The sequence below is a fragment of the Phocoena phocoena genome, chromosome 15 (genome assembly GCF_963924675.1).
Source record: "Phocoena phocoena chromosome 15, mPhoPho1.1, whole genome shotgun sequence".
In the NCBI taxonomy this organism is placed as follows: Eukaryota; Metazoa; Chordata; class Mammalia; order Artiodactyla; family Phocoenidae; genus Phocoena; species Phocoena phocoena.
In genome coordinates, this window is record NC_089233.1 from 71,332,694 (window position 1) to 71,358,082 (window position 25,389).

Here is a 25,389-nt window from a genome sequence, read left to right on the forward strand (position 1 = left end):
AAGTGATGCAGCCACCATGAAAATTTTGGCTCTTCAAGGAGAAGTTTGGTTCCTCAGAAAGCTAAATATAGAATTACCATATTACCCAGCAATTTCACTCCTAAGTATATACACCTAAAAGATGTGAAAATGGATTATTTGTATGCCAGTGTTCATTGAAGCATTATTCACAATGGCCAAAAGGTAGAAACAACCCAAGTGTCCACTGATAGATGAATAGGTAGACAAAATATAGATGAATAGGTAGACAAAAACTGGTATATCCATCCATACAATGGAATATTATTCAACCATAAAATGGACTAAGCAACATGGATGAACATTTTGCTAAGTGATATAAGCCAGGTACAAAAGGACAAATATTGTATGATTCCACTTATATGAAGTATCTAGAATAGGCAATAGAGACAGAAAGTAGATTAGAGGTTACCAGGGGCTGTGGTGAAGGGGGACGTGGGAGTTACTGCTTAATAGCTACAGAGTTTCTCTTTGGGTGATGAAAAAGTTTTGGAAATAGATAATGAAGGTGGTTGTACAACACTGAAAGAACTTAATGGTACTGAATTGTCCACTTCATAATGGTTAAAATGGCAAATTTTATTTATATAGATTTGACCACAATTTTAAAGATTAAAGAAAAAAGAGGACACACAGAGAGAAAAATAAATACCATATGCTAACACATATATATGGAATCTAAAAAAAAAAAAAAAAGGTTCTGAAGAACCTAGGGGCAGGACAGGAATAAAGACGCAGACGTAGAGTGGACTTGAGGACACGGGGAGGGGGAAGGGTAAGCTGGGACAAAGTGAGAGAGTGGCATGGACATATATACACTACCAAATGTAAAGTAGATAGCTAGTGGGAAGCAGCCGCATAGCACAGGGAGATCAGCTCGGTGCTTTGTGACCACCTAGAGGGGTGGGATAGGGAGGGTGGGAGGGAGACGCAAGAGGGAGGAGATCTGGGGATATATGTAAATGTCTAGCTGATTCACTTTGTTACACAGCAGAAACTAACACAGCATTGTAAAGCAATTATACTCCAATAAAGGTGTTAAAAAAAGAAAAAGAAAAAGAAGGAAGCCACTTGAGAATTTCTAAAAGTAACAGATGGAGGAATCACAGTATAATCATGCTACTTAGACACGTGGACGTGATTTTACCAAAGGAAGCAGCTAAAGTGCGTTCCTTGTCGGTGAGGAATGAGACAAGGAACTGAACTTTTTCATTATCCACCTCATAGTCCAGCTTGATTTTTAAAATTTTGTACATTTATCACTTTCTAAAAATCTTTTTTCCTAAGAGAAAACTAGGGGGCTCATCTCTGGCCTGTGTGTAAACGATGTTGGCCCAAGCGTCCTGCGCCCAGCCCACTTGGGTAACAGGTTTTTCAGTCCAATGCCTGTTATTCCCTCGGCCTATGGATGAATCTGCAGGTGTGAGAGGGTGTGTGCAAGTGTAGGGTATTTGGTGGGAGTAGGGACAGGGGACCAGTAAAGCACAGAAAAGTGGGCTGAGGAATGTCAAGGTGGAGGGAATATTCACGGAGGTGGGTTCCTATTGGTTCAGGCTCTCGTTTCCCCTTCTCATCCCTGAGAACAAACCTTTGACCTTCACACCCAAACTACAGAATCCAGCCAGCTGAGAGAGAAGAGACAGGGAGATTGGAAGGGGAAAGAAGAAGGAAGATGAAGATGGGAAGGGATTGCCTTACTGCAGTGGCATCAGGGTAGGGGTGGCCTTGGCTATTTTCTGCAGTATTTTGAGGGGAATGGGCAAGTTTAAGCACTGCCGATGGCCATGTCAGTTGGTACAGCTCGTTACAGTAATTTGGTAGATAGGTCAAAATTAACCCAGCATTCCCACTTGCAGGAGTTTATCAGACAGAAACGCTTGCCCAAGGTCACAGGATATTAACACAAAGATGTTCTCTGCGCCCCGCTGAGAATTACTGTGATTTTGGTAACAGTTTGAATGTCCATCAGCAAAGGAACAGTGAATAGGAAATATGAATGGGAAATTAATCCCACAATATGCAATGTGATACAGATGTTTTTTAAAATGTTGTATGTGTTGACATGGAAAGCTGTATGTGAGGGGAAGAAAGTGAGTTGCTGAACAATATGTATAGTACGGCGCATTTTTCTGGGGGGAAAATGGATGCGATATGTAGCTGAGGGCGCAGACAAAAGTCTGGAAGGAGAATCACCGTTTTGTTAACAGCAGTTACCCCTGGCAATGAGATTGAAGGTGGGTTGGAGGAGAAGCTTTCACTGTTTATTTCAAAGTCTTCGGTATGTTGGAATTCTTCCCTACAGTTTATGCAACACCATTATGTGGGTTGTTGTTTTTTTTTTTAACTGGCTTTGCGAGTGTGTGGGAGGAGGGATGTAGGGGAGGAGGAGCTTGGCAGAGCAGGCGCAGCTCTGTCCGGAAAGGGGCAGGACCCGGGGCTCTGTCCTGGTTTGCTTGGTGCCCTTGGCCAGCCACCACTTCTCTCGGGGCAGGAGCCAGACACCTGCCGCTGTGTGTTGGCGGAGGCTGGGAATGAGGTGTGCAGGGTTCCTCCAGAGCACATTAGAGCAGCCAGTTTCTAAGGCACTGGGAAATTGTTGACATTTTAATAAAAAAGCAGCGAAGGAGGCAGCATGGCAGTCAGACTCTTGAGTTGCCTGCTAAGAAGGGGGCACTGGGTGGAGGTTTTCTCACCTGTCCAGCAGGCCTGGCCCTACGCCTTCCCTGAGTTAGAACCCTTGGTCTGGGCAGCTTCAGATCAAGCAGGAGAAAACCTGGGGCGAGCTGAGCCCTGGTGCCTGAGCCTCAGTTCTCCAAAAAGCCGAGCGGGGCACGGGTCTCAGCTCAGCCATGGTTCTCCTCCCAGGACGGTGCCCAGGCAGTGCAAGACCAGGTGAGCTCTGTGCCCCGGCTCTGGCTCAACACAAGAGACTGCCAAAGGTATCAGGTGATGAGGTTGGCTCCGGAGGGAATGAGCTGCCCCTCCCTCGATGGATCCACGATTGGGCTAATCCCAGAGGCGGGTGGTCCCCATCAGGGAGGCTGTGCAAGACAAGCCCTTTCAATGGTCAGTTCTCCAGGCTCTAAGACAAAGGGAAAGTGACTCCGCTGATGGAATCAGGGAAGGCTATGTGGGAGAATCAGCATCTGAGCTGGAATTGGAGGTGGGGTTCGGTGGAGGGGGGCGGAGGGAAGATTTCAGAGAGTGAAATGTGACAGTGTTAAAGGGACTTCAGAGCGCCTCCCTGTAAGGCAGAACACACACTGTCATCACCGATTCACATGAGGCTCAGGGAGCTGGAGTCGCTTGCCCAAGGTCACACAACTTAAGCTGTGCTGTACCTTTTTCAAAAGGGTCCCCAGGGCAGGGCCCCGTGGAGGAGCCAGTGGGAGCAGCCAGCATCGTGATTCAGGTCCAGCGGTTAATTAGTAACTGGAAAGCCCTCCCAGCCGGTTCCCAGCCAGCCAGCAGGGCTGGGAGGTTGAACTTCAGCTGGTTTGGGAGCCTGAGCGAGTGGGTGACAGGTCGCTCCTGACCAGGAAGGTCGTCCGGCAAGTCAGGGTTGGGTTTCAGGTCAGAGGGACCATGCAGAGAGGCCGGAAGGCAGAGCTGGGCACGGGACTGCTGCCCAGGACCTGAGCTGGGATCCAGCCTTCTCAGGTGAGCGGCTCAGCTGTGAGCAGAGCACCTGCCTGCCGGCCTGTTGGTCTACCAAACTGGGGAACTAGTTACCTAGCTAAGTTCCTTTCTAACTACCCTATGGACTTCTTTCCTTCCTAACACCCTCCTTGCTAACTCCCTTCCTTCATTTTTTCTGTCATTTCCCTCCTCCCTTCCTTTTTCTTCCTTTTTTTGTAGGATCTTTAGTTCCCCGACCAGAGATCAAAGCCACACCCCCTGCAGTGGAAGCGCAGAGTCTTAACCACTGGACCGCCGGGGAAGTCCCCCTCCATCCCTTCTTTGCTCCTTTCCTTCCTTCTCTCTCAACTAATTCTCTGCCTTCTCAGCTGCCTAATTTTCTTCCTTCCTAACTAACCCATTTAATCCTAACTTCCTTCCCACTAACTTCATTCCTTTCTTTTCTAAATTCCTAACTTCTTCCTGAAATTCCAGGCCACGGGCTTTGGAGTCAGACTGCCTGGGTTCAAAACCTAGTTATATCATTTACTACCTAGATGTCTCAGTCAAGTCACTTCGCCTCTCCATGCCTGTTTCCTCCTCTTTAAAACAGCAATGGTGATAGTTCCTAACCCGTGGCACTGCAGGAACGAAATGAGACCCGGTTGGTATGCACTGTTATTGGTATGTCATTGCTAGGCACTGGGCAGGCAGGCTTGTAAAGGAATAAATGACAGTAGCGTGAAGGCAGTGTAATAACAGAAGTGGGCCCAAGGAAGGGAGCTAGGGTTCATGGCACTGGGGGTGGTCTGGCGGGGCTTCTGGGGAAGGCGAGTGAGGACAGGTGCAAAGGTTAGCTGAGCAGACCAGATTGGTCAGGGGAGTGTTCCAAGAAGAGGGAGCTGTGTGACACCACCCACACTCCCACCGCATTCAGCAGGTCCAGGGAGATGGGGGCAGGTGAGTGTAGTGATGGGGCAGAGGGATGCAAGTCTAGGCTGGGGCAAGTTAGGGGTGGAACAGGCTGGAGGGTTCACGGAGGAGCTTGGACTACCCCCCGCCGGGAGTTTGCAGGGGTCTCTGTAGGTCTGAAGAGTCAGGGAAAAAGTATCGATGTTCATTCAGCCTCTGGCCAGAAAAATCAGAGGGCAGTGGTACCAGGAGAGAAAGATGCTGAGAGTTTGCTCAGGTGTGAGAGTCACAGTCAAGGTGATGGGAGAGTGTGTTTGGGGGCAGCAACAATGTCAAAGCTCCCACCAGGACTTAGTACCTAAGTATTAAGTGAACAGCAACACTTTGAGAATTTTTACACAGTGGTACAAAGATAAAAAGGAACATAACCCACCGTCACCTTGGGTCATGTCCCTCCAGCCATTTTTTTGATGGTTATTTGCATGTCTATACTTTCTTTACAAAGATGGTATTCCTGGTCACCTACCATTTGGAAACCTGCTTTTTGCCTTGACATTGTATCACACGTATGTTCCCGTTTTGATTCACATAAGCTTGTATACCATTTTTTAAATAAATTAATTTATTTTATTTATTTATTTTTGGCTGCGTTGGGTCTTCGTTGCTGCGGGCTTTCTCTAGTTGTAGTGAGCGGGGGGCGACTCTTCATTGCAGTGCACAGGCTTCTCATTGCGGTGGCTTCTCTTGTTGTGGAGCACGGGCTCTAGGCGCACGGGCTTCAGTAATTGTGGCTTGTGGGCTCTAGAGTACAGGCTCAGTAGCTGTGGCGCACGGGGTTTAGTTGCTCCACAGCATGTGGGATCTTCCGGGACCAGGGCTCGAACCTGTGTCCCCTGCATTGGCAGGAGTATTCTTAACCACTGTACCACCAGGGAAGCCCTTGTATACCATTTTTCAGCTGGGTAATTTTCCATTTTATGTATGTACTATAATTTATCTTATCAGTTCATCCCTTGATTCATTAGTCAAATAGGTACTGAGCACCAACCGTATTCCAGGTTCTGATCTAGATGCTGGAGATTCAACAGTGAACAAGAAAAGACTTTGCACTTGCAGAGCCGATGTTCTAGTTCAAGACAGAAAATAAACAAAGAGTTGCAGGATAAAGTGTCAGAGAGTGATGTGTTACACCGGATGGGGAACCGGTGGGACTTGTATTGCAGTGTGGCCAACCATCCTGGTTTGCCCAGGACTGTACTGGTTTAAGCACTGAAAGTCTCACATCCCAGGACACCCCTAGGGTCCAAGACAAACTGGGACAATCAGTCATGCGCAATCAGAAAAGTCCTCTCCGAGAGGTGACATTTGAGCAGAGACTTCTGTGATGTTAGTGGAAGCCAGCCATGCAGACATCTGGGGGAAGAATTCTAAGCAGAGGGAAACGTAAGTGCAAGGGACAGGAGTCTAGAGGGCGCTCTGTGTGTTTGAGGAACAGCAAAAAGGCCAGACAGGTTCTAGTGTAGTGAGAGGGAGCGCCTGGAGACCCAGGTGGAGATGGAGATGGGAGCCGGTTCACATGGAATCTTGTTGACTGTGGTAAAGACTTTGGATCTGAATCCTAAGTGTGGTGGGAAGAACAATGGAGTTTTTGAGCAACAAAGTCACATGATCTGATTTCTAGTTTTAAAGAGTCACTCTGGCTTTGGTGAAGAAAGATTCTAGAGGCTTAAGATAGAAATAGGGACACAGGCATATATACAATGGAATATTACTCAGCCATAAAAAGGAACGATATAGTGTCATTTGCAGAGACGTGGATGGACCTAGAGAGTGTCATACAGAGTGAAGTAAGTCAGAAAGAGAAAAACAAACATTGTGTGATATCGCTTATATGCTGAATCTAGAAAAATAGTAGAGATGAACTTATTGGCAAAGCAGAAATAGAATTACAGATGTAGAGAACAAACTTATGGATACCAAGGAGGGAAGAGAGGGGTGGGACGAATTGGGAGATTGGGATCGACATATATATACTACTATGTATAAAATAAATAAGTAATGAGAACCTACTGTTTACTCAATGATCTGTGCTGACCTAAATGGGAAGGAAATCCAAAAAGGAGGGGATAAATGTATACATATAACTGATTCACTTTGCTGTAGAGCAGAAACTAAGCCAATATTGTAAAGCAACTCTACTCCAATAAAAATTAATTAAAAAAAAAAAGAAATAGGGACACAGTAGGGATGCTAGGGCAATAATCCATGCAAGTGATAATGGTGGCTCAGGACAGGGTGGTTGCAGTAGTTTCTGGATATATTTTGAAGGTGGAGTCTAATGGGATTTCATGGTGGAATGGAGGAGGGAGGAGGGTACAGAGTTTCTAGAATGAATTCCGAGTTGGTGGCTTGAACTTTTGAGTAGGTGGTAGTACCATTACTGAGATGGATGTCAGAGGGAGGAGTAGTCTGGGGCAGAGTGGAAGGAATAAGGTTCAAGACTTTCCTTTTGGACATGTTAAGAGTGAAGCGCCTCTAGGCATCTAACTAGTGAAGTGTCGGAGAAGCCAGAGTCAGGAGAGAAGCAGAACTAGAGAGATGAGTTTGGAAATCGTGGCGTTTAGTCGACACTTAAAACCATGAAACTGGTTGTGGTCAACTGGGGAACAAGTATAGATAGAGGCCGGGCCAGTGTTTCAGGGTAAAAAAGAGGGGAATCCAGCGGAAGATCTGAAGAAATAGCAATCCTCGAGGCAGGAGGGAAACCGGGAGATCCTAAAGCCAGCTGTGCAAAACAGGTTATGTCCTCAGAGACACTGACTTAGATGAGGACAAAGAATCCATCGCTGGCTCTGGTACAGGAGGTCATTGGTCCACTCTTCTGGAGGCATGTTGGGATGACAGCCTCTTGGGAATGGGTTCAAGAGAGAAAAGGAGGGGGAGTGGGGACCAAGTCCAGACAACTCTTTCAAGGACTTTAACTGAGAAGCGAACATAGCAGTGGGACAGTCTCTCAAGAGGGATGTAAGTTCCAGAGAGGGAGCTATTACAGCCGGCGGGTGTTCTGAAGTGCCCTACTGTGGGACACTGAGGTTATTATTATTTTTATTATTGTTTTCCTGTTCTAAGCAGTGCTCCTAAATGAAGGCTGCATCAGTGTCTCATCATTGAAAAGAAATGTCCTTGTTCTGGGCATTTGTTTTGCCAACATGATATCCTGTCCATCTGTGTATTGGTTCAACATTTCTGTTCTTAAAAAATGGAGAGCTCTGATACTGTTCTTGGGTTTTCCTCGTATGACACCCCCGCTTCAGAGCCCACAGAGAACCCCCAAGGCCACTGGTCCCTCCCTGACCAGCCCCCTCGGCCCCAGCTGCACAGATACCCACCCTGTGGTGAACTGCAGAGGTCTGGGTGTGGCATGTGGTAACCACATAGAAAGTTCCAGAAGGATAGGAGCTTAGTCAGGCCCTGTCAACTCCTTCATTCCCCAGAACGCCCCATGTAACCTCCGCGAGAGAGAGGAAGGGACCCTGTGAGTACCTGATTATCGCACCAGGCAGCAAGGCCTTCATGCACCAGGGTGCCACCGGGACCCTGCTTCCTGGCTCTTACACAGCCAACCAGCGCTGCCCTGGAGACAGCGGCCAGAGCCCCGGAGGGCCGGCAGGGAAAGGCCCAAAGGGCCAGGTGTTCGGCAAAGACCAAGGCCACGCTGACTGAACCAGACACCTGGGCTCTGAAACACCTGCAGGTTCTTGGGAGGCAAAGGGCTCTCGGCTGCCACAGTGAGGTCTCTGGAACCTCATCTTCAGCCCTAGATGGTCTGCACCAGGCCTTGGTAGGCCCTGGGGAACATGTCTCCTCACAGACAGGCCCCCTACACACACACACACACACACACACACACAACACACACACACACAATTTACTGATATACACCGATATGAACACAGACACACAATGATGACTGTCACACACAGGTATCACACAGACTCACACTTATACACATACACACAGCACATTAACATATAGAGGTACACACTGCCATGTCCACACACTACACTACACAGAGACTCATTGAAGCACATCTCCACACAGTGAGAACAGAGAGTCACAGGTGTACAGACACACGGACAAAATTATACAAACGCGGTCACACTGATGCACAAATACCCTGACATACAGGGACACACTGATACACCAGACAGACAGACACACTGACACACATTTCTGCACGAAAACCTGCACACACACTCCTTGCCCCACACTTTCACACGCATTCTAGCAAGCCCCAGCGTCACCCGGGCTCTCTGGCAGCTGCCGCTCACCGCCTTCCACCCACACCCCCCAGGGGGAGGCGACGTCCCCGAGGGAACAGAGGTCTTCGGTCCCTTCTTAAGCCCCGCTGGCTCCCGCGTGACATCAACAGCCCCCTTGCTGCGGCCGGGAGTTCCGAGCTGGGTGCCGGGGCCGGGCCGGCGCCAGGCACAGACACTTCGGCCCTTGTTGGGAGAACAGAGAGAGGCTCTCTTGTCCACTGCCCATCCTCCGGCTCCAACCACTGGTTCTCCCAGCGGCCTCTCCTCAGGCTGTGCAGGTACGTGGGGCTGGGGAGGCCGGGGCCTGGCAGAGGGGCTGTCAGGGCCAGGCCAGGGGGGCGTGTGGGCTGTCTGCGGGAGCACAGACACAGGGCACTGGCTGAAGCCAGGCTGCACTCCCTATCTGGGCAGTTCTGTGGCTCACTCTCTCAGGGCTCCACAGGGCTGGCCCATTCCCTCGCTTCCCCTGTGGTCACTTTGTCAGCTCCCAAGAAGGCCAGGGGGTGATTGCTCCAGGGACCCCCTTGTAAAGACGGGTGGTCTCTACTGCAACCCAGGTCCCACAGTAGGCCAAAGCTGTGGTCCTGGCATGCACAGTGCCCAGCGGCCTGCACGAGCAACTGGGTTCTCAGGTGAGATCTCGGTTCTTGGCCTTGACCATCCAAGCAGGGATAGGGCTATGGGGTCCTGGGCACGCTGAGCCAGGGCCTGGACATACCGGCCTCCCCCACCCTGCAGGCTGGGGGCAGGGAAGACATATGCTCCTGGCCACATAGACTGTTGGTCACACTCTCCACTGTTTCATCTCAAACAGACATAGGTCAGTGGGTCTGTCCGTGGCTCTGGCCCAAGGTCCCCAGGACAGCTGCCCTTCCAGGGACATTAGGTGGAAGTCTCTGTGACAGAGAGATAATAGTCAGCACAGAGCCCAGCCCGGCGCCGTCCACAGGGATCCAGGGGAGCCCAGCCTGCCCCTCAGAAGCTGTGGGACCCTAGGCAAGTCCCTTTCTGGGCCTCAGACTATCCACCAGTGAAATGGGGGGAAGGGTTCAGACTTCATGCTCTGCAAGTCTCCTTCCAGCCTTGGCCACCCCAGATATCCAGAGTTGCCCTGGCTCACAGGGATCTTGCTGCCCTGGCCATCCTCAACCCTTGAAAGGACTCAGCCTGGGAGGGGCCACCGCTGACCATCCTCCCTCTCCCTCCTGAGATGTTTGATGGGAGAGGCTGGGTCCAGGGGATATCATTTCTTGTCCCACGCAGGGGTTGCTGACCTCGGGCAGGTGTCTGGGTTGGGGAAGGGTGGAGAAGGCAGTGGTGCCTAAGGCCCCAGACAGGTGACACTAATTCCCCAACATCAGCTATCTCATCCTGCTTCTCCTTGTGTCCCCAGAGCCCACCTGATCACTGTTACAAGATGGACTCTAGCCCGGCTGGGACCCGCAGTCTGCAGGTGAGTGGGTCTTGGTTCCCCCACCCACCACCAGGGGGCTCACTTCCTCCCAAGGCTGAGGAAAGCCCTGGAAGTCCCAGTCAGCCGCGTGGGCGGTCCCAGGACTGGGGGTGCCCGCAGGGGTCACTGTGAGCCCACAGAACTGGGCCGTTTGCGGGGTAAAGAGAGAAGAGACTTGGGCAAGGGCTTCAAGAAGTAAATGGGGTGGAAAATCATGGGATTGGCCCTGAGGACACCTGCGTTCTCAGGCCAGTGGGGCATCCTGGAAGTCCTTGGATGGCTCTTCTCTGGGCTTCAGTTTCCTCACGCTCACATTTGGTACAACGGCCAGCAGCCTCCCAAGGCTGTTGTGTGAAGCAGGTGAGATGGTGGGTGGGTTGGCAGGTGGACGGAAAGAAGGAAGGAAGGGAGGGAGGGAGGGAGGGAGGGGGGGAGGGGGAGGGGGGAGGGAGGGAGGGAGAGAGGAGGGAGGGGAATGGGGGAGGGAGAGAGGAGGGAGGGAGGCAGGGAGGAGGGAGGGGGGAGGGAAGAAGCCTAGTAGAGATACTGGAAAAGGAGCAGGGCTTGGACCAGGGGAAAGAGAGGGAGCCAAGGCCTAGGGACCCTCTGACTTTAATCACTTTTTCTTTAAATGTCTTTAGCCCCCAAGGGCCAATGGGAATATCAACCTGGGGCCTTCGGCCAACCCAAAGTGAGTTCTCATCTCTCATATAACTTTCCTCCCTGGCTCCCCCCTCACCTTGGGAATATAATCCAATTCTCTGGTCCAGCGTCAAGGTCCTCTGTCATCTGGGCCTAGGACCGGTCCCTAGCTTCATCTCCCACTAATTCCCCAGCCTCTGCCCATGCTGAGCCCTGTGGCTGAAGTATTCCCCCCAAAGTCTGCATTACTAGCAGCTCCCCACCCTCCAGGCCCTTCTCAGTCTTCGGAGGTCAGATTCCTTTGCCTTCTATGCTGTTGCGTCTGGTTTTCTCCCGACCTTGTCTGTTTTTACACGATTGTGAGATCCCCAGGGGCAGGGGCCAGTCTTATAAGACCCTCCTGGCTGGGAGAACGTGGCGTTCTTAGAAAGCTCCCTGCCTTCTCCAGCTTCAAAGTTAAAAAGAAGCTCTGATTTGAACTAAAGCATCAAGTTCCCCAAGCTTGCAAATGCTGACCCGTGTCCCTCCCTCATCCCCCAGTGCCCGGCCCACCGACTTCGACTTCCTCAAAGTCATTGGCAAAGGAAACTACGGGAAGGTGAGTGACCCATGAGCATGGAAGCCCTGGGTCTCCCCTTCTCTGGCCTCTTCTGCTCCCTGCTGTTACCTGCACGTGCAGAGAGGGGGCTTACAACCTGCAGAATCACGGGCGCAGGGCAGGGGCTGGAGGCCTGCACTGCCATCGAGAAATACAAAGCCTGGAGGAGTAGTCACCACGGGTTCTGCATTTGTCTTTCTGCTCAGGTCCTACTGGCCAAGCACAAGTCCGACGGGATGTTCTACGCAGTGAAGGTGCTACAGAAAAAGTCCATCTTAAAGAAGAAAGAGGTACCAGGGCTTGGGCCCAGGCATCCCCTCTCCTGCTTCTTGACGGCCCCCCGCCCCCAGCCTCAGGTGGATTCCAAAGATGCGTCCCAACTCTGGGCACAGAGTGGCCCAGCAGGGGGGCCAGGTGGTGCCTGGGATGCTGACCCTTCTCCAGGAAGGCAGGCTAACCGCCTTACCCCAAGGGCCTGCAGGTGACCCGGCCCGGCTCTCTGCTTTCCCCTAAAGATTCAGGGCTCCATGGTGGACCAGTCCTCTGCTCTGTCAGGTGCCGGCCTCCCCATCTGTGCAACGTGGGGGTCACACTTCAGGCGCTCCAAAGGCACTTCAAGCTACAGCCAACGGGGAGTTCTAGATACTTTGGCTGACTTGAGTCTCTTAACACCAACTCCCTAAGAAGGACAGAGCGGGCCCTGAGAGAGAACTGGATGTCAAGTTGGAGGACTCAGGAGAGGGAATTAATGTTAACAAGTACGTCGAAGGGAAGGTGTCCTTCAGAAAGCTGAAGGAGGTGGCCTTGCCGTTGGCCTTGAAGATAGGATTTTGATGGTCTGAAAATGGCATCCAGGCAGGGGGACAGCAACCAAGGCTGAATGTGGATAACGCTCAGCTTCTCCCTCTGCAAGATTGTCCTTGGGACTCATTTATGCGGTATTAACATAGCTTTGCTTACTGTCCCAGGGAGGGGGGCAGGGCATTTGGATCCAGGGCTGGAGGTGCACCCACGTGGACTGGTCAGGGATGAGGTAGACCGCAGAGTCCTGGATACTAAGCAAGGAGCCTGGGCTTGGCTCTGAGGGCAGCGAGGAGTCACGGTGGGTGTCTGAGCAGGGGCACGAGAAGGTCCTGGGTGAGGTGGCCGTGTAGGCGGTGACACAGCCCGTCTGTGTGACTCTGTAGCAGAGCCACATCATGGCGGAGCGCAGCGTGCTCCTGAAGAACGTGTGCCACCCCTTCCTCGTGGGCCTGCGCTACTCCTTCCAGACGCCGGAGAAGCTCTACTTTGTGCTGGACTATGTCAACGGGGGAGAGGTGGGTATAGGTCCACCTGGCGCCTTCCCTGCCCGGCCCTCGGCAGGAGCTTCCCATCCCACATGCTCATGATGCCCCAGGTTCTGGAACAATCTCCCCTCATCCTTACAACAGACCCATTCTGCAGCTGAAAAAATCCGAGGCTCGGGCAGGTAACTCACTTGCTCAAGGCCACTCAGCCTGTACCTGGCAGAGCCAGGATTTGAAGGCAGGTCTATCGAACTCCCAGCCATCATCATTACTTGACTTCCAAGCAGAGCTGCCCAGAATCCCTTCAGTGGACCTGGGAAAAGTCAATGTTAAAGGAGCTCTGTGGTCAGTATTTCTAATGCCCCCATCTTACACCAAAGACCACTCCATGGGAGTGACCAGTCCCTGTGGGAATGACCTGAGGCCACCTGGTGCCCCAGAAGCACAGCTGGGATAAGCTGGGCTCCCTCTTCTGCCTCTCTGATCAAGATGACAAGATGGCCCTTCTCAGTTCCCCAGATTTAACCTGTGTGACCTCATGCTCCTTAGCCTGATGCCAAGAGGGAAGTTTTCGTCCTGCATCCGTAAATTCCCTGGTGGAGGTAAAGGGCTTTCTTCGCCAGCCAAATAGACCAAAGCAACTGGCCCGGGAGCAGATCTAACCTAGGCTCAGTTTGACCATCATAATCATTTTATCACCTGGGTTGGAGGAAAAGCACATCTTTGACGCACCCGGGTTCACATCACAGCTCTGCCTACAGTACGTGACCTTGGGCAAGTCACCTGACTGCTCTGACTCTTCCAGTTTCCTTTTCTGTGAAACTGGCCTCCTACTTGATACCTGGAAGGTAGTCAGGAAGATTAAAGGAGATTAGAGACGTGAGAGGGTCTGGCTGGAGCCTGAAACTCAGTAGGTGGTCCACCCCTGCTAATTCATCTTTCCTGCTGACACTTTGCCCGCTCTGTGGGGCAGGGACCAGCATGCCCTTCCTTGTATGAGGACATTGCAGCTTAGAGAGTGGGTCACTTGGCCAGCTGCCCCCCACCCCACTCTCGAGGAGCTGGAGCCCCCCAGGAACCCGCTCACCTGTCTCCTCCCCCTCCAGCTCTTCTTCCATCTGCAGCGGGAGCGCCGGTTCCTGGAGCCCCGGGCCCGGTTTTACGCCGCCGAGGTGGCCAGCGCCATTGGCTACCTGCACTCCCTCAACATCATTTACAGGTGAGGCCTGCCTGTGGCTCAGAGCTAGGCCTGGCCCTTCTGCCCCAACAGCCAGGCGTCGTATGGACCCCCAGACCCTGCTGAAATCCTGGTGAACCCGGTCCTCTGTCTGAGGAGGAGGGCCCGCCAGCGAGTGGGGGCCTCCTCCTTCCTGGAATTGAGTGCCCATCCTCCTCGGGCTCTCCCTGTGCATCTCTGCATCTCCATGAAGAGTCCTCTTGCAGGACCCCGGTCCCCAGCTCACGTCACTAAGCCCGTTTCTCTCGTTTTCTGCAGGGACCTGAAACCAGAGAACATTCTTTTGGACGGCCAGGTTGGTGGGTATGTGTGTGTGCGTGCGCACGTGTGTGCTGTGTGCCCGTGTGTGTGCACGCATTACGCATGCCTGCATGGGGCTAGGGATGCATTCAAGTATGTGTGCACATGTGTGCCTATGCCTGTATACGCACATACACACATATATGTACACGCATGTGCGTTATGTGTACACGTGGCTACGTATCCATGTGTGTGTACGTGTATACGGGGTGGGGGGCAGGGGTGGAGCCATGTGGAGGCTCGAGGATTTTGTAGTCCTTCCGTGGCACAGACTGTGTTCCCTGGAAATAGACTCTGAGATGGACCACTGGGTGCAGAAGCTTCCTGGGGAACAGTCTCAAGAGATCCACGTTTAAGGGGCTGAGGAGGCAGGACTGGGCAGCGGAAGCAGCTCGCCTGCCTTGTGGTTGCAAGTGAGGCCTCCTCAGCTGATCGTACAGGGGTGGGGTGGGCCTGAGCTAGAACTGTCCTAAACTGAGGCAAGGAGGCTGGGCATCTGTGCCCCTACACTGACCAGTCATTGGATGGGGATTGCCCCTGAGAGGGGGCATGACTTTGGATGAGGGCAATAGCCCAGCATAGGGGGATGGGCTGGACAGCTCCTAAAGAGGGGATCTGGACAGAGCCCCGCAGCATCCACTCCCTGCTCTACCAACCACCCTCTCGCTCAGCTGCCACAAGGCATGCTTTCTGGGTCCCCAGCCCTCTGTTAAGGGGGCTGCTGACACTAGGCCCCTCCAGCGAGAACATTCTGGAACTGTTGCTGTTGTAGGTTGTCGATCTGAGTTTGTGATGAGCTGGGGGTAGACAGTGCAATGCCATCTCCCCACCTGGCCCCTGTGCTGCTCTTAGCATCCAGGTTAGAAGCGCTGAGTCTCTGAGTGGAGCCGCCAGCTCGTGCCTTTGCCAGGGACAACAGACCCCACAGCCGCTGCCCCAGATATGGCATCTGGGCTTTGGGGATAGACCCGGGTATACCTTTGGCTCAGACCACCCTCCCACCCCTGCCCTCCCTCCTCTATAGGGACACGTGGTGCTGACGGATTTTGGCCTCTGCAAGGAAGGTGTAGAGCCTGAGGAGACCACGTCCACATTTTGTGGCACCCCAGAGGTAAGCTAAACCTCCTGGGAGGCGCAAGGCTGGGAGTGGATGAGACCACAGCTCCTGATTAGGGCCACCAGCTTATATCAGAGGGACTCACTTCTTCCACCCAAGCACTTCCCCAAGCTGGCTGTACACTCAGCCTTGGTTCCCTCCTCCGTGTCATGGGGGCACCAGCTCTAGGGGCTGCTGGGACCCGGCTGGTGAAACTCTGCAGTAGTGCTGTCCGATAGAAATAGAAACAGAAATGCAAACCATATATGCAGTTAAAAAATTTCCAGCAAGCACATTTAAAAAGAAAAAAGAAAGAGGAGAAATCAATTTTAATAATATATTTTATTTAACCCAACACAGGCAAAGTAGTATCATGTCAGCATACAATCCACATAAAATTGTTGAAATACTTTATTCTTTTTTTCTAAGTAAGTCTTTGATCTGGTATGCCTTTTATACTTATGGTCCCTCTCAGCTCAGATCAGCCACATTTCAAATGTTCGGCAGTCACGCGTGGCTAGTGGCTACTGTATTGGACAGCACTGCCCTACAGGGTGAAGTCCATGTGCCACAGGAGGCCCTGGCCTGACAGTTAAGATCAAGGTTTGCAAGGGTAAAGACACTGGTCTACCTCCTTCTTCCAGCCACCAAGATCCTGGAGGGTTAAAATTTGCGAGTTTCAGCAGTAATTCACATACATCTCTCTGTCCTGCCAAGGCCTCCCTGCAGCTTTGGGGTTAAAAACCTTTCCTTAAACTCCTTAGACCTTGGGTCCAAAGGGTTTCCCAGCTGCTTGGACAGATGTCTGGATTGGGGGTGGGGGACTGAGGCTGCAGGGCTGGCAAGTCCTCCCGAACTGGCATGGGACAGGAACTTAGCTTTTGTTTTTCTCCATGTGCTTGAGAATCTGGGTCTCAGATTTCAGCTGTCTCCTCAATTTGGTTTTAGGGGAGCTGATGGACAGACAGCCTCTCTAAGCAGGAGCTATTGTCTAGTGTTTGGGTATGGCAGGGTGTCCTCAGACAGAACTGGCCTCGCAAAGCCTAAAAGCGTAGCCGTCCCTTCCTTGGACACTGCTGAGGCGAGGAGGGGATACGGCACCTTGGATTGTGTCGGAGACATGTGGCCCTGACGAGTCTCTTCCATGACTCAGCCACTGCCATGGTGCTGGGAGCACAGACAGGAGTAACCACAGTTGCTCCCATTGTTCAAGGGGTAACACATATGTTAGCATGTGTCCTTAACACAGCCCCTAGAGAGGGATTCTGCGGTCCCATTATGTGGATGAGGAAACCAAGGTTCTAGGAGGTTCAATGACCTGCTTGTGACCACACACCCAGTAGGGCTCAGGTCTGCGTAATTCCCTGCCCCTCTCCGCACGCACAGTCTCTCGAAGTGGCTTTGTCTGTTGCTGAGACCCCTTTCCTCAGTGGCAGAGACACCAGGCTAAGAGGCCACTAAGCCCTCGGGTTTGGCGGGAAGCACAGCTCTGCCTCAGGTTCTCTCCTTGCGCAAGGCATGCATTCAGCTGTCAGGAGGAACGCAAGTGCCACCTCCTCTTTCCTGACTCCTTTCCATTCATCTGTTACTAAGATTTCCAGAGCAAGTATGTGCCACACTGACTTACACTTTATCCGTTAGTCTTCCCACTGCCCCGTGAGTATCCCTAGGGCTTTCCTAGTCCCAAGACACTGATTGGATGCTTTTGAGAAAATTTGATAAAGGCACCTACTTTGGGCAGACTAATTAGAAAAAGTTTTCCCTTTAAATATATGTCAGTTGGGACTTCCCTGGTGGCACAGTGGTTAAGAATCCACCTGCCAATACAGGGGACACAGATTCGAGCCCTGATTCAGGAAGATCCCACACGCCACGTAACAACTAAGCCCACATGCCACAACTACTGAAGCCCGCACACCTAGAGTCTGTGGTCCACAACAGGAGAAGCCACCTCAATGAGAAGCCCGTGCACCACAGCAAAGAGTAGCCCCCACTTACTGCAGCTAGAGAAAGCCTGAGCAGCAACAAAGACCCAACATGGCCAAAAATAAATAAATAAAATTTAAAAATAAATATATGTCAGTTGTCAGATGCACCCCTATATGGCTTGGTAAGTTGTTCATAGCCAGGCTTGCAGCCCCTTTTACCCCTTTGGTTGGTACTTTTGCGTGATGCACAACACATACAACTGTACAGGGCAGTCCTGCCTGATCTCCTCTATGTCCCTAGCACACTGGCAAAGAGCCCCCGCAAATCAGGTCTTTGACAAATGGATGCTGAATAAACATAGGCACAGACAAGTAAATATCACAGCAGGATCAACCCCTGTTGAGTTTTTCCTCCAAGTGCCTTGCTTACAAATGGGGAGACAGAGGCTGAGTGTCTTTTTTTTTTTTTTTTTTTTATGCGTTACGCGGGCCTCTCACTGTTGTGGCCTCTTCCCGTTGCGGAGGACAGGCTCCGGACGCGCAGGCCCAGCGGCCATGGCTCACGGGCCCAGCCGCTCCGCGGCATGTGGGATCCTCCCAGACCGGGGCACGAACCCGCGTCCCCTGCATCGGCAGGCGGACTCTCAACCACTGCGCCACCAGGGAAGCCCGAGGCTGAGTGTCTTTCAGATAAATGTATTTCCCCTCAACAGTACCTGGCTCCAGAAGTGCTTCGTAAAGAGCCTTATGATCGGGCAGTGGATTGGTGGTCCTTGGGGGCCGTTCTCTACGAGATGCTGCACGGCCTGGTGAGTGGGGTATAGCGGACTCTGGAAGAGATGGGGGTGGATCTGTCCCTTGTGTGGCCTCCTCAGGCTCCTTGAGGAACTGAATGAGCCATCACTCCTCTCCAAGCTGAAAAAAGATGATGCCAAAGTGAATACAAGGATTAGATATATTTTTTCAATAAAGTCAGTTCCGCACTTTACAGTATACCATCTCACATGTTACTCCTGTGGTGCCACATGACAAGGAAACTGAGACCCAGAAAGGTCACAGTGCTGGCAGGTTATGGAACCGGCCCCTGGACCCAATCCTAGGCTGCCTGCTCTTCTCATCTGAAAAATTACAACCTGTCTCAAAGGATGGTTGTGAGGCTGGGATGAAATGATGACAGGAAACTGTTAACTTTGCAAAGTGCAAAGTCGTTGCACAAGCTGGATTAAGAGACATGGGATAGAGGAGGCACCTGGGGGATCCACAAGCCTCACACTGGTGGGAAGAGACTTCTCGGCCTTCCCAACAGCCTGTCCACTGTGCTGGATGCCCTTAGGTCTCTGTCTCTCTCCCATCTGCCATGTGAGCCATCACACAGACACAGGTCTGGCTGAATCCTTCCAGCTGCCCACTTTGCTCCAAGTATCCCTGAGAACTGTGCCCACTTTAGCACGGATGATCCTCCCGTCTCTCTCTCTCTCTCTCTCTCACCAGCCGCCCTTCTACAGCCAAGATTTATCCCAGATGTATGAGAACATTCTGAACCAGCCACTACGGATCCCTGGGGGTCTGACAGTGGCCGCCTGTGACCTCCTGCAAGCCCTTCTTCACAAGGACCAGAGGCAGCGGCTGGGCTCCCAAACAGACTTTGTAAGTGACCTGCTAGCGGAGCACTGGCCCCTCGTGGGGCTCTCAGCTTCCTGCAGAGGCAACCCAGAAGCAGTGACATGCATCCAGCTATTTTCTAAAACCAGGCACAGCTAATTCACGCATTTGGAGATTCACAGCTGCCTACTTATTTCCTTCATTCTAACGCTTTTATTCAACCAGTACTTATGGAACACCTACTATGTGCCAGGCATTGAGCTAAATGCTAGGGATTCGTTAGACTGGGTCTCTGCCCTTATTAAGTTTATGAGGGGAAGGCAGACAAACAAACACAAATTATTACACAGGGTGACAATACGATGAGAGGCCAGACAGGAATTCAGGCAGGGCTTTACTGGGACTTGTGCTATACAGCGCAAGGGGGCAAAAGAAAGTAACAGGTGCCCTTGCTTGCTCTCTGAGGAGGGTGGACTCATTCCTTAAATGCGGTGAGAGTAGGGGCAGATCTGTGGGTTGGGCAGGAGGGGTGGCTTAGGTTGTCTGCCCACCCCCTTGGTGGTGGTGTGTGCAGGGCTCATGCCCGGTATCCTGCTTTTGCTCCCAGCACCTCAGAAGTGACAGTTGGTTTTTGGCCTTTTTGTATCTTATGGTTCATAATTTGTCCCAACTGTGCATGCTCCCTAGAAGCTTGCTCTTCTAGCGTAGAAGCTGAGATGCATGGATTGTGAGACAGACTACGTGGGTTCAGACCCCTCCTCTACCAATTACTAGGCGCAGGACCCTGGGCACATGGCTAACCTCTCTCTGTGCGCCTGTTTCCCCATCTGTAATAACAGCAGCCAGCTCATAGCTCTTATGAAGATTAAATAATATATACAAACACCTAGGCCAGTGTCTAGCACGTAGTGCTTTTACAAAGTGCCCTATATGCCAGGTACTGTGAAGTATAACAACATTTAGGGCATTTGCCTACCCATCCCTGAACAGCTTAAAGAACAGGGCTTTCATGAAGACAGGTCCCCTCCTTTCCAGAGGAAATTTGCATCTTAAAAAATATGTATGATTTTTAAAATAAGGTATACATTCCCATAGATCAGAGCCCAAAGGATATTCAGAAAAAGTCCCTCCAGCCACTGGGTTTTTAAAATTTGGGGGCAATGAGTGTTACCAGTTTCTTGGGTGTTCGTCTGGAAATAGTTTTGATCTGGCTTTGTAGCAACCCCCCGGGGGGTTTTGATATGGAGCCAGAGAATCATTCTTTGAGAAACACAGGTAGAGAGAGGGTCCTGCTGGAACAGGTGGAAGTTCGTGCCAGCACTGGTTTGGATTAGGAAAGGAGTGGTGAATCACGCCCAGGGCTGAATCCTAAATTCTGGATCTTTGGGAAACTGCAGCTTTTCTTGGGGTTTTATTTCCCAAATCTTCCATAGTGAGTCGATTTGCTCTATTTCTCTGGTTAGAATTCTGGAAGAGTCAGGATGCACTGAAGCAGAATGGGGGGCAGGGGGTCCCCAAGATCCTCTGGGGCCCCCAAGAGCAGGTCCTGCTGTCTTGTTCACTGACATACCTCTACAGCCTAGTATGGTACAGAGTAGGTGCTCACTAAATAGCTGTGGAATAAACAACTGCTACGAGGAGAGAGCTGGAGTTCGAGATAATGGCGAAGGGGAGAAGTCTAACTGCAGACACTCCTTTGTCCCAGGAAACCAGCCAGAACAGCAAGTTACTTTCCTGGTAAAGAGTTTAGGGCTTGACAACCAGTTGCCAATAGAGTTGGAGCTCCAAGGCATGTGAGGTGGGGTGGGAACGCCAATGGAAAGGGCTACTTCTGATCAGCGCCTTCTTCCTGCAGCTTGAGATAAAGAACCATGTATTCTTCAGCCCCATAAACTGGGACGACTTGTACCACAAGAGGCTGACTCCACCCTTCAACCCTAATGTGGTAAGAGGTCTTCACATTCTAGATTCTGGATTCCCAGGGCTGATGGAAGCTTGGAGGGTATCTGGGGAGGTTATCTGAGCCTGCTGTCTTTCTACAGATGGGAGAACCAAGGGTCTAAGAGGCTCAGTGATTTGTCCAAGGCCACCCCATAAGTTAGACACAGAATTGGGTCTAGAGCCCAGAAGTCCTGACCGCCAGTTCAGCTCTGTGTGAGGAGCCAGGCTGCACTTCTTTACTTTTAGCGCCAATAACCCTCATCGCAGAGCTCTTTACAGTTTTTAAAGTGCTGTGTCATGGAGCACACCCAGACAGAGCCAAGCCCTGTAAAGATTTTCTCTCTATGTTTAGCTTTTTTCCTTATAATAAAAATGACATGTATTCTTTCTAGAAAGTGTGTAAAACAGATGTTTAAAGCATCAAGGAGAAAAAGCTTATTCTCTCACTACCCAAGAGAAAGCACCACTGGCATGTTTCCTTCAAGTCTTTTCTATGTTTTTTACATAGGTCACACTTCATATATATAAATATCATCTCTCCCCTCTTTCTTTTTGCTAAAAACTATGTCATTATTTCCCTAAGTCATATAAGACATTATAAGTATGATTTTAAGTGGCTGTATAATATTTCAGCCCTATGTTGGCAACATAATTTATTCTACCACATTCCTAATGGTGAACTTTAGGTTATTACCGTTTTTTCTTTATCATAATGGACCGATTAATAGCTTTAAGTGTATATCTATGCCCACAATTGTGATTATTTCCTTAAGATGGATTCCAATTGGGGAATTACCAAGTCAAAGAATGTGAATGTATTTTTATTTATTTATTTATTATTGAGATATAGTTGACTTACAGTATTACATTAGTTTCAGGTGTACAACATAGTAATTTGATATTTTTATACATTATACTCCATACGATGTTATTATAAAGCATTACTATATTCCCTGTGCTGTCCATTATATCCTTGTAACTTATTTATTTTATACCTAGTAGTTTGTACCTCTTAATCCCCTTCACCTATTTTGCCCTTCCTCCCACCCCTTTCCCCTCTGGGAACCACTAGCTTGTTCTCTGTACTGTATCTGTTGTGAACTTTTTTTTTTTTGTGGTACGTGGGCCACTCTCACTGTTGTGGCCTCTCCCCTTGTGGAGCACAGGCTCCAGACACGCAGGCTCAGCGGCCATGGCTCACGGGCCCAGCCGCTCCGCGGCATGTGGGATCTTCCCGGACCGGGGCACGAACCCGTGTCCCCTGCATCGGCAGGCGGACTCTCAACCACTGCGCCACCAGGGAAGCACCGTTGTGCACATTTTTTATGTCCTTGATTCATACTGCATTTATGTCACAATCTACTTCCTACCAGCAGCGTCTGGAGGGTTGATGTGGAGCAGGTAGGGTGCTGGGGTGGGGGATGAAGGAATTGATAGATTGTTATTGGACCTCATGGAGTACAATGACCAATGTAAATGCATAAATAAGTGACAATTAAGTAAGGATGCCCCTGGGGCACTCAGAGGGGAGCATTGACATCTCTCTCATGGCTGTGGGCTCCTTTGGCAGCTCTGACCCCAGTGTTCCCTTCTTATCATTGGCTTATATTCACAGGCAGGACCTGCTGACTTGAAACACTTTGACCCAGAGTTCACCCAAGAAGCTGTGTCAAAGTCCATTGGCTGCACTCCCGACACTATGGCCAGCAGTTCCGGGGCCTCAAGTGCCTTCCTGGGATTTTCCTATGCACCGGAGGATGACGCCATCTTAGATTGCTAGAAGAGAAGCACCTGTGAAACCACTGAAGCCAGCTTGTATCTGTAAGAATTACCTTCAGCTGCTAGTCACAGTGACCCAGAGTAACGATGGCTTAAATAAGATTTTTTTTTTTTCCCAGCCCATAAAAGAAGGGTGATGTTAGGTGGTGCAGGGCTGGTATGACAGGTCATCAGAGGCTTTCTGTATTTCTGCTCTGCCTTCCTTAGCAAGTGGTTTCTACTATTAGGATTGTTATATTATCATAAGATGATGCTGGAGCTCTAACCACTGCTTCTGTGTCCTGGGCAGGGAAAAAGGAGGAAACGGCAAAAGGGCACCTTTATAGAGCTTCCCCAGAAGCCCCACCCAATGACTTCTGCTTGCATCTCAGTAACCGTCCACCCTACCTGTAATGGAGGTTGGGATATATGTCTGATTAACTGGGCACATTACTCCCCACAACAACACAGGGGTTCCAACACTAAGAGAGAAGGGGGAAATGTTGGGTAGGCAACCAGCACCTCTTTACCAGAGGGTCTCTTGGTGTTTGGAGTTTGATCTCAATGTGTAAAATGACGGAGATGTAACAAGCCTATAGGGTATCACCCAACACCCTCTTATTTTTCTGTGTCGATGATGTCTTTCTTTGGGTGGGTGGATTGCACATTTGTTAGGTTTGTCTGCCTGTCTGAACCTCTTGCTGTATTCAGGGAATCTCCTGTTTTATGAGCCATAATGAGAGGCAATAACTACCTCCACTTACAGTAGCTGAAAATACTAGATACTAACTTTCCCAGCCCACCCTGCGGCTCAGGCCAGGCATGTGGCCTCAGGATGCACCTGTGCCAGATTTTTGACTCAAGGAAGGAACTGGGAGCTCTCTTTCATGTGGTAGCTGCGGTAACAACACCCACAAAACTGAGCTCCTGGTGTAGAAGTGGCAACGATATAGCAATTGGTACTTGTTGGCAGCATCAGTTTCCTCATCAGATCGGTGCTGCAGCGTCATTCCTGTCATTCCTGGGAATCCTTGAGTCTTATTCTCTAGTTTTCCCAATGATTTTGAGAGATTCTGATCCTGTTAACCACTTCTTTTTTGCTTAACTGGTCAAAGTCAGCTTGAGAACGTCTGCCTATGCTGAACCAGTTTCTGTGCTAGACTTTTGCAAGTCTCAGTTTTCATCAAAACAACCCCAAGGTAGCAACTATCCCCTTTTTACCAATGAAGAAACAGAGAGAAGTTGTACCTTGCCTGGAGGTCACATAGCTAATAAGGGCCAGAGCTGGGACTTGGAGCCATATAAGCTGACTCTGGGGCTCTCACAGGTAACCTCTGTGCTGGTCTGCCTCTCACTCTGTTAGATCCAAGCAGAATGACTTTCAAAATCTCTAAGGAGAGCCAAGCCGGGTTATGGGAAACGGGGTCTTGAAGAGGAGGCATTCAACTGGATGCTCATCGTCTGAGCCTGGCTGCCAAGTTCATGCTATGCTCTACCTCACATACCTCCGTATGTTTGGCAGGTCTAGGGCCATAGGGAGCCCAGGCTGGGGCTGGTACAGTCCTGGGGATTAGCCATTTCTAAAAGCAATTCTGATTGGACAGAATGTGAGCATATAACACCCCATGAGTCCAGGACACCCTGCACTTATCTGATGGATCTTGCTGCCTTATTTCAGTGCAACAAAAGTCTTTTTCACAAGCTTGTGGTTCATCACCTACTTCATGGTGGTCTCATTAGCTTTCTGATTTGTGAATAAGAACTTTCTTAATATCAGTGTGTGCTGGTGATTTTACTGCCTTTTCCTCTTAACTCAGTCCCACTCTTTGCCTTACATTTTTGTTTATCCAGCCCCCTGCCCCAGGAATTACGGGGGATGAAGCTGGAAGACCATGGAAAACACACCAGTGACACTGACACTGACCTACTGGGGATCAAAGCTGAGTCAAGAAGAGCTACTATTATCCTTTGATATGTGCTGTGAATTCTGAGCGAAACACTATGATTTGATTTCCATCTTAATAGCGTCTGCTAATAGACAAATGTGAACTGTGATGAAGGCGAAGCCAAAATCCCCCCAACTTCCCAAAGCAAAAAGCAACAGAGCGTAGTTGTCAGAAATGTGATAGTATTGTCAAAGTATACAACCTGCTATGGGTTGTGAAACACGTAATGGTTCTATCTGCTCTAAGACTGTAAAATCACAAAATTTTCACCAGGAGAGGAAATAAAAATGATAAATTATGAATCTTGAATTGATCTGTTCAATATCAGAACAGATATGTTCACACCTCGGTTTATTGAGCACATTCTGAGCCACATGTGCATTATCTACAATCCTCACAATAAGCCAGCATTTAGAAGTTATTAACTTGACTTTCCAGGTAAGAAACTTTCACTCAGAGATAGTAAGCAACTTGCCCAAGGTCACCCAGATGGTACAAGGCACAGCCAGGAACTGAACTTGGTGGCAGCTGATTCTAAGGCCCTTGCTCTGTCTACAACCTCCAATAGTGGAAGAAGTGCTCTGGGCAGCTTTTTTGGTCTTCCGGCAAAGCCTGACTGCAAACTGTATTCACCCAATTTGGTACCAAACGACAGCATCCTCAGGAAGAGAAATCACAATCACCCTCTTCTTCACTTTTTAACTTTGCAGTCACAGTAGTTGTGAAAAA

At 50.3% G+C, this 25,389-nt stretch overlaps 1 protein-coding gene across 1 annotated transcript; it reads left to right on the top strand.

Annotated features, from left to right (window-relative positions):
- The first annotated feature begins 8,996 nt into the window (after window positions 1-8,996).
- Window positions 8,997-24,966, top strand: SGK2 (serum/glucocorticoid regulated kinase 2). The gene is made up of 14 exons (XM_065893705.1): window positions 8,997-9,148; window positions 10,264-10,323; window positions 10,965-11,014; window positions 11,506-11,563; window positions 11,770-11,853; window positions 12,751-12,882; window positions 13,959-14,071; window positions 14,348-14,384; window positions 15,414-15,500; window positions 18,127-18,222; window positions 18,905-19,060; window positions 20,871-20,960; window positions 22,572-22,777; window positions 24,566-24,966. Exons 2-13 carry the CDS (start codon window positions 10,288-10,290, stop codon window positions 22,734-22,736), a joined length of 1,104 nt encoding a protein of 367 aa, XP_065749777.1. The 5' UTR covers window positions 8,997-9,148; window positions 10,264-10,287; the 3' UTR covers window positions 22,737-22,777; window positions 24,566-24,966.
- Window positions 24,967-25,389: the final 423 nt, after the last annotated feature.

Bases quoted from the DNA above. Each gene is read 5' to 3' on its own strand.
- SGK2 (XM_065893705.1), top strand. From the start codon at position 10,288: ATGGACTCTAGCCCGGCTGGGACCCGCAGTCTGCAG. The intron at 12,883-13,958 runs GTGGGTATAGGT...CTCCCCCTCCAG, and splicing joins ACTATGTCAACGGGGGAGAG to CTCTTCTTCCATCTGCAGCG. The intron at 14,072-14,347 runs GTGAGGCCTGCC...CGTTTTCTGCAG, and splicing joins TCCCTCAACATCATTTACAG to GGACCTGAAACCAGAGAACA.